Source organism: Ipomoea nil, unplaced genomic scaffold (assembly GCF_001879475.1).
Source record: "Ipomoea nil cultivar Tokyo-kokei standard unplaced genomic scaffold, Asagao_1.1 scaffold1259, whole genome shotgun sequence".
NCBI lineage: Eukaryota > Viridiplantae > Streptophyta > Magnoliopsida > Solanales > Convolvulaceae > Ipomoea > Ipomoea nil.
In genome coordinates, this window is record NW_017617687.1 from 303,445 (window position 1) to 312,313 (window position 8,869).

At 35.4% G+C, this 8,869-nt stretch overlaps 1 protein-coding gene and 2 long non-coding RNA genes across 3 annotated transcripts in view; 1 reads left to right on the plus strand and 2 right to left on the minus strand.

Annotated features, from left to right (window-relative positions):
• Nucleotides 1-553, minus strand: part of LOC109184375 — a 55,703-nt gene extending 55,150 nt beyond the window's left edge. Inside the window, exon 1 of the long non-coding RNA XR_002054762.1 lies at nucleotides 287-553. This is a non-coding gene — a long non-coding RNA (uncharacterized LOC109184375). The remainder of the gene's footprint in view (nucleotides 1-286) is intronic.
• Nucleotides 345-982, plus strand: LOC109184372. The gene is made up of 2 exons (XR_002054759.1): nucleotides 345-428; nucleotides 512-982. It is a non-coding gene; the product is annotated as an uncharacterized LOC109184372 (long non-coding RNA).
• Nucleotides 983-7,357: 6,375 nt separating this feature from the next.
• Nucleotides 7,358-8,518, minus strand: LOC109184301 (protein MAK16 homolog). Its single transcript, XM_019334298.1, has 2 exons — nucleotides 8,045-8,518; nucleotides 7,358-7,981 (listed from the first exon to the last, which is right to left on the minus strand). The coding sequence occupies exons 1-2, from the start codon at nucleotides 8,516-8,518 to the stop codon at nucleotides 7,358-7,360; spliced, it is 1,098 nt and encodes a 365-aa protein (XP_019189843.1).
• Nucleotides 8,519-8,869: the final 351 nt, after the last annotated feature.

Consider the following 8,869-nt stretch of genomic DNA (forward strand, 5'->3'; position numbering starts at 1 on the left):
TCCTCGAGCTAGATCTAAAATCTGCAAATTGTCTTGTGAATAAGCATTGGACAGTAAAGATATGTGATTTCGGTCTCTCAATGCTAATGACAGATGCACCTGTGAGAGACATCACGCCTTCGAAGTGACAAATTGGATTATGATCTATTAGATGTTGAAGCCGTGGTAGGGAATTTGCTTGGTTGGACTATGTTTAATTAGTTCAATAGCTTTATGACTGTGTTGTCTAAAGTGGTAGAATAACTTCACTTTTGCAAAATATTGTCTTTATGTGATCTTGTCCAACCTATTCATTTGTTGATCTGCAGTTTGACCGCTGTTACTTCACTTCTTGAGAAGTATGAGGTTGATCCAAAGCAAATTGGTAGACTGGAAGTTGGAAACACAAAAGCAAATCAATCAAGACATTCTTGATGTAAATATTTGAGGTATTGATCCTTGTCTTTGTAAAATGCCATTGCATTGACAAATATTAGACCCCATAGTGATGTTGTATGGGTTCTATCCACAGAAAATTAGTGCTAAATAAACTGAAGTGGTATAAATTTTAAGAACAAGGAAAAGAGCTAGAGCCTAATTTACTGCCTAGGTTATCCACTGTATTTTACAAGTTGTAGTAGCAAGGATCCTATATTCTGCCTAAGAAGAGGATTTCGAAATTGTTACTTGCTTCTTTTATACCTCCATGACACCAAAGCAGTATCTAAGAAGATGCATAACCTTGTGACAGATCTCGTGGTGTCGGGACAGGCTTCCCAATCAGAGTCAGTGAACCATTTTAGTTGGAGTGTGGATCGAGCTGGAAAGAATATGCCTTGAGCCGGAGCTGACTTGATATATCTTAGGAGTCTTTATGTGCAGCTTGTAAATGTATGTCTGTGGAGCAATCTAGAAATTGAGATAACTGCTGTGTAGCAAAACTGATGTCTGGTCTTGTAATGGTGAGATATAGCAATTTTTCAATTAATCTTCTATAATAAGTGATATCCTCCAAAGCACTTCCATTGTCTTTGCTTAGCTTGATTTCTGGCAACATCTAGTCCTAAAAAGAAATTAAGAGGACTTAAGTCCTTTATCTGAATTTTATCAAGGCTTGTGTTCAATCCGGCTCCACTATTCCTGCCACTTAATCGTGTTAATTTATGACATCAGAATTGAAAAGCATGATTATATTCCAAACCCTTACCAAAAATAATGAATATGAATAAATATTATGGTATCTAATTAGAAGTGGAAGAAATCTCATTTTTACATGGCATTATAACTTATGATCTTTACTATAATGGGTTTGGAGATATAAAAGTTGGAGAAGTCATCAAAATTACTCATACAACTAAAATTATTGTTATTAAAAGATCCTAGCGTCATAAGATTATATTACCATCGGCTAAATAAAGCAAGTATGGTGAGAAAATAAGAGTTGAAGCATTGTATAGAGATAAAGACGGCTTCCTACAACTTTTACCATTCACTAAAATTGGGTAGAACACTGAATAAGAAGAACAGGAACTTTTGAAGCCGCCCAAATATGTGACGCAAAATAATCTTTTAGGTCATGCATATTTTCTAGGAAACTCCCATCTTTTAAGTCATTGCATATTTTCTTTCCTTATTTATTATTTTCCTTTGGATTTTTTCTTTATAGACTTTTCTCTCGTATTTTCTTTAGTCTTTGATTCACATCTTTAATTAAAAAGTGTTACATGTTTCACATGGGACAGTCTTTCAAAACAGAAATTTATAACTTTCAAAGTATGAAAATTATGTTATACTAACTTGGTAATTTCGTTCGAGTCACTATTCGAAGTACTTTTGTCATGATGAATTAGTAAGTAAGTGTTGGTTATTTTTCAAAAGTGTTGTTTAGATTAAATTTTTGTATAATTTATTTCATTTAAATACTGTGTAGGAAGACTCAATTTGATAGCTAGGCTCGACAGAAAAATTGTTAAGAAGAATTGAATTCATGATGTTCTAGTACAAAAATCATTCTTCACCAACTTGATCGATCTCCTTTTCGGAGCTATTATTATTCTAATTTTTGTTATAATGAGTAGGTGGATATTATTTTTTAGAAATATTAATTAGATGAAATTTTTGGGCCCTGCCGTAGGGTTGCATGTAGTGCTATAGCTTGGAAAAATCGAAAAAAACATCTCATCTTCTACATTGTTTTTGTTTACACAACCATAGAGATTGTTGTGTTAATTTAAGAGGGTAGCAATTATAAACAAATTCCATCAAGTTAATGCTAATTAAATTAAAAATTAAAAATAAATATTATTTTATAATTAACTAAAAAATAATTCAAATAAAATGAAGCAAAGGAGAACATTGTACATTAATATTGTCTAATAAATTTTATCGAGTTTCTTATGTTTTTTTAGTATTTCTTGTGTGGTACTTAAAAAAAAAAACATAAATGTACATGAAAATTTTCAAATTGAATTAGGTGAGAGGAATAAGGAGCATAAATATGTTTCTGGCAATATGTTATTTTACTAAATGTTTTTTCTTTTATAATTCATTTAATTTGTAGTATACATAGCTAGGGCAAAAATGAGAGAATTGAATTTGCAAAATTAACTTTGTTAATACAAATTTTTTTTTTTTTATCAATAAAATACACAATACAAGTGCATTAAATATATTTTCTTTTCAAAGGTTGACACACAAGTTATGGGTCTAAGGTTGTGCCTCTACATATACATCAAATTATCAATATAATGTCCAAAATAGTGTTGTCGGTCTCTCTTATTTTTCACTTCACTTTTCTTTTTTTTTTTTTTTTAATTTTTTTTAGTTAATCATCCATTGTAAAATTTATAGGACACTTGGCTTACAATCAATAATTTCCTTGTTGTCTTCCACTCAATCTCTATGAAATTTCCTTCTTCATTTTTCCTTCACTTTTCTCTTTACACTTTTCTTCCTTAGCTTTCCTCTTTCCCTTTGTCATCCATCTCTAGACTTCACTTAGCAGAGTCTTCCACTCAATCTTTACGAGATTTCCCTCCTCATTTTGTATTGTTGTCTTTTCTCTTTAGAAATTTTTTTTATAATAAATTTTCCGTGAATATTACTGATTCCCTCTTTCTGCATGCCCGGCCCTCAATAATGCCCTTTCCTAAAACTCTATTGCATTGTTGTAAAAAATTGCTGGCACCTATGTTTTTTTTTTTAAGCTTTTACAACTTGTTTAATTTTTAAAAAATTTTTAATACTTAATATATATATATATATATATATATATATATATATATATATATATATATATATATATAATACTTTTAGTTAATATTAAAATATTAAATATCAACTTAAAAATATATACAGGATTTGAACGATTTAGGGTTATTTCGCTGAAAATGACGACGTCATTTTAAACGAAATAATCCATTTAAAAAAAATAATAATAATAACTAATTCGTCGATTAGGCGGCCGACCATCAAAATTACCACGGTGTTAATATAGATGGTCAGCCGGCCCTTGGCATCTAGGTGCGACTTTTACAACATAATGAAGTAAATGAAAATGGAGAATTATAATCATTTCAAATACTACACATTAGGACACTTTAGCTTTCTATGGTCTGTCCCTTCATAATTTCCTCCCCAGCTACATTATTGGTGGAAGTAAATGCAGTACTACAATCATGCTTGTTAAAACGCGTCCAGAGACGCAGGGACCCAGACTGCGCAATAGCTAGGAAATTAATCTCGCTTAATAAAATGATATATGTGCTTGCCAATATGCCATTCTCTTAGAGTAGTACATTGATATTTCTTGGATTCTTTGTTTAGATAGCATGAAAGAACGTAGTCCACCCACTACACCTTTTGGCAGTCCAATAATTGTGAATATGATAATAATATTCTCAAAGTATTCAATTTTATTAATAATACTTGATTTACAGAAAGTCTATAACCCCAATTTGAAATTGTGATTTGGATGACACTCGCTCGTCTTGTGATTCTAATTAATAAATAATTAATTTAGTGAATTTGTAAGAAATGTCCTCTTCATTTTTCTTTCGTATGTTCTCTCTAGAATTTTCTTATAATGAATATTCCGTGAATATTACCAACTCCCTCTTTAATTTCAACGTACCCTTCTTTCATACAATTTTATTGGTGGACAAAAATGCAGCATTATAACCCCTTTCATATACAACAAATTATTGTATAGTAGGACACTTTTTTGTGTTCCCTGTCCGATAATATGAAAGTTACTTTATAAATGTAAATATTTAGTGTGATGTGTAAATATTTTATTACATTTATAAAGTAACTTTTTTGGTGTATTAATTAATAATATATCAAAGGAGGTCAATGAGTCAACGAAGATTATCAAAAAATCTCCTGGCATCATATACTACACCAAGAATTGCCGTAGGTCCAGTATAATTTGCCGTAAGGATCTCGACCCAGACTGCGCAATAATTAGGAAATTTCATCACCAAGAAATGGGTAACTAAAGCTGTACGTATTAACAAATTTCTATTGCATTTACAAAGCAATTTTCATGTAACTTCTTAGAAATGGGTAACAAAAGTTTTTTAGTCCCGGTAGGGTCAAAAGGAGAGTCTAGAGGGGGGGGGGGGGAGGGCTGAATAGACTCAATTCGATTTTTACAGAAATAACTCATTTCGGGGTTATTACACAGCGGATTTGTTAAATAGATTTTAGTATTGCTTTGCACTGTTTTACGCTTAAGGAACTTTCGGTTTGAAAGAGTAATGATATGCAATTTACGAAAGTAAAGCGATATGTAAATAAAGAGAGAGACGAGAGATTTTTATAGTGGTTCGGCCAATTGTGCCTACTCCACTCTTCTTCCACAACTTGTGAAAGGGTTTGCACTATCACTCCTAGTACAAATTACTTCAAGCTAGCTTCCTTGATCACTAAGCCGGACAGCTACTTGGAAGGTTTTCCAACTCCTAGAGTTTACTCCGCCTCTATCAATGTCTTCTTCAGAGTTGAGGGTTGGATGAAAAGATTTGCGTGTTTCTCCAACAGGTTGAAGTCTTGACTGGCTGGTTGAATGATGGATGATCAACGTGTAGAAAAAGCAAGACTTCTTCAAGGTTGTGAAGAAGAAATCTGATGGCTCTTTTTGAAACTTCACACCTTGAATCACTGGTTTTCAAAAGCTTGGAAGAGTGAACTTTGTATAAGGAGCTTTTTGCGTGAATATAATCAATTGAGTGAAAAACCAGCATCTTCTTCAGTGGAGAAGATGAGTATTTATAGGGGAAGAAATATCCATCCGTTGGAGGGAGATGATATTTCAAACCTATGGACCAGTGGGTATTGCCCGGAGGGCTTGGTGCATTTAATGCTGCATTTATTGCGGTTGTACCATGTAGTCGTTGGTGGTAAGAACTTTTGCAAGTTTTTGTCTTCTAGCTCTGTAAAGAGGTACAAGGCATTTAATGCATCTTGGTTGATGTGCACCTTGTTCTTAGGACAACTTATTCCTAGGATGATTTCCCAGCTGAGACTTAGACAACATTCTTCTTGAATTCTGTAAAGAGGAATTGTCTTGGCAGTCTGATTATAGAATAAAAGTCTCTTCACGAAAGATTGACTTTATCTTTTGTCTGAATTGGCAGCTTTGATGAGTACTTCTCCATTTGCTGCATAACCGAGAGATGGATTCTCTGACTGATGTAGCTTTTCTTCAAACTTTTGATCTTCTTTCGTCCAAGTAGACCTAACTAAAAGATCATAACTCAGTTTCGTGTGTTTGTCTAGCTTAACACGAATTACAAGGTGAGTTATGGCACCTTTCGTCTAAGACGAAAGTATCAAAAGAAACTATTCAAAAGTTAGGGGTCTACAGTCTAAATTCCATTGGTATCATCAAAATCTAAGTACATTTGTTCCTAACAATTTCCCCCTTTTTGATGATGCCAAAACCTATACTCTGCTATAAAGTTGATAGATATCCCATAAAGGATTTTTCATTTCAAAACAGCCATGCTGTAGAGTTTACATTCAGTTTCTAAGCAGTAATGAAAGGTACAAGAAATTATTACAATTATCTTAGATAGGAACACGAGAATTTGGACAAAAGGTAACTTTTATAATGATCAGGAACACTTACAAAATAATCGAAAGCGAAGTTGAAGAACTTTTACATATCTCAAAGCTTCGCTTTTTGTAACTGAGCCTCCTTTCGCTCTTTTTCATCTCTCTTCTTGTTCCTTGAGCATCCTATCCATGTCAATATCTCGTTTGATCAAAGTTCTAAACTTTCGGATAGGATTTTCTTTCACGAGGTCTTCATATATTTCCCAGTGATGTTGCAGCTCAGATAATTGTTGTATGCTTCAAGAATATTTTCTCCTTCGACAATACCAATATTCCACCAGGAAACGAGCTCAAACGAATGCATTCCCTCAGTGTAACTCTTTCCTGATTCTGTGTGAATTTTGAAAACGGCATTGTACTTGACTCCAGGTTCAGCATCTTTTCCAATCTTTGTTACATACTTTATCTTTTCCTTCATTCTTTCGCGTTCAAGCAATTCGTGTTCTCTTGCAAGTCTCGCCTCTTCTTGTTTGTTCCACAACTATAGATTTGCTTTCTTGATCTTTTCATTTCTTTGGCTTTGATAAGTTTGTCTAATGTTGTTATCATTCTTCTTCAACCATATCGGTAGATTGCACCCTTCAAAGTGCTTTCCACTTCCTACTTCATACTCTTGGTAAGTAACGAAGTTTCCTGTGGCATCCATGGTTATATTCATATCTCGCATAAGCCTTTGGCGAAGATTCTTCTTCTCTCTGTAGGTTTTTCCATGAAATGCAAACTCAGAGGTGGATCCGAAAGATTGTTGAGGTCTGATAGAGTGTTGTCTGGATCTTGAGGATGGCTGATGTCGAGACTTAGATGCTGGATGTGAAGATCTCGTGTTTCTTCCTTCATCATTCCTTCTTTGAACAAGAGATCTGTCTCTAAATTCATCTGGGCGAGATGGAGATTTGTTTCTGTTCTCGTCCTCATCATCATCATTTCTCTTCTTTTCCCCCTTTTTGGCATCAACACACGGAGAATCAGAGGGCTTGACTAGCTTGTTGATTGTGTTAAGCACGTCTTTGACATATTCGAGAATCTGGAGCTGATATTCTCCCATTCGGAACATGTTGTCACTTGCTAAATCAACTTTCGTGCAGGCTAGGTCAACTCTCTCTTTGAGGCCAAATTGAGAAAGCTTGAGGGAATGTTGCTCTTTCGCAATCTTGTTAAGAAGATGACTTTGACGGTGGAGTTCAGTTGCTTGCTTTTCATGAAAGTCTGTAGTAAAAGATGTCGGTTGCTGTTGAGTGGAAGATAGAGATGTCATTACTTATGTCATCTTGGTGGACAAATCTTCCAGAGTTTGACTATCTTGCTTTCGGTGAAACGAATACTGTTGATGCAGAAGCTCGACTTGGTGGATTGTGGTTAGCAGATGGTGCATGATGTTTTCCGGATCAAGAGATTCGACACGAAGGCTTGGTTCGAGGTGGATGCTCTTAGGTTCACGAAAAACATTCCGTTGTTCAAGAATGAATTGATTCTCACTTGGTGATGCTTCCATTTTGTCATCACGGGGTGATTTCGGATTCAATTGACTTGTTGTTGGTGGTGATGCTTCCATTTTGCCATCACTATTTGGTCTTGCAGCAATCTGACTATCTATAGGTGGAGGTGCTGAAGGGGATGGATCACGAGGATGGGTTTCTTCATGAGGAAATGAGTGAGGTGTGGGTGATCTTTTGGGTATGATTTCGGTGTTGCCTATGATAGGAGATTCACTATCATAGTCCGAATCATCATCATCCGAATCATCATCATTATCACCATTATCATCGTCTTCCTCATCATCATTCTCTTCATCTTCGTCATCTGGAATGTCATTGTCTTCTTCCTCACCATCTCTATCTGCGTTGTCTTCTTCATCAGGATGTTTATTTGCAGCAGGTTCAACCTCATTGATACCTTCGTCTTCATTGATTCTTTCTTCTTATGCTGAGGCTTCTTCATTTTCAACATCTTTCTCAATTGCATTCCCATTCTCGTCCTTGGATCCGCTGATATTGCAAGCTGGATCATTTTGATGGAGCTTCTCTAATTCAGTTTTGATTTTGGATAACAAGAGAGCAGCTCTGAATTCCTTCATCTCTTCTTCAAAGGCAGGATCGAGATATGGTTTCTTCATTTCAAGGCAAATAGGGGCTTTTCCTTTTGTCAGACTTCGGTTGGTCAGCTTGTATGAGTATGCTCGGTTTATGGTCTCAAGCCTTGTTGCTTCATAAACGTTTTGCGTGCCAAGCCACTCGAGAGCGAAATCTTCTTCATCTTTCATCTCATCGAAATTTTCGAGAAATAATCTGAGAGGTGAAGTTCGCCACTTTTGCCATTTCAAAACTCTCTGGTAATCACTTTCAATTGAGAGTTGAAGCAGTTGATCTCTTGATGGGGGAGAATTTGGATAAGTTTCGGGTTCAGGGACCACTTCTTTCATCTCTTATGGCAAGCCAGGTTCTTGCGGGAGACTTAAGTGGTTCGAAGAGTGTGGCAAGCTTTTGTCCTTCTCTACCACAGCAGGTTCTTGTGTCAGAATTGGGATGATCTGCTCTGCTGGAGTAGGTTCTTGTGTAAGGAAAGTTTCGGTGGCATGTGTTGAGACAATGACAAGATCGATGATCACTTCTCTCGTCTCTTCTGGCAAGCCAGGTTCTTGTGGGAGACTTAAGTGATCAGATGAAGATGGAAGTTCGCAACCATCATTTTCTATCTCAGCAGGTTCTTGTGTCAGACTCGGGTTGATCTGCTCTACTGAGACAGGTTCTTGTGGCAAGGAACTTTATACTAA

What these genes read in the sequence shown, in the direction of transcription:
- LOC109184301 (XM_019334298.1), bottom strand. Translation starts at nt 8,518, where the DNA reads ATGAAAGAAGTGGTCCCTGAACCCGAAACTTATCCAAATTCTCCCCCA. An exon ending in GGAATGCAATTGAGAAAGAT is followed by an intron (nt 7,982 to 8,044) that starts GTTGAAAATGAA and finishes GGTATCAATGAG; the next exon opens with GTTGAACCTGCTGCAAATAA.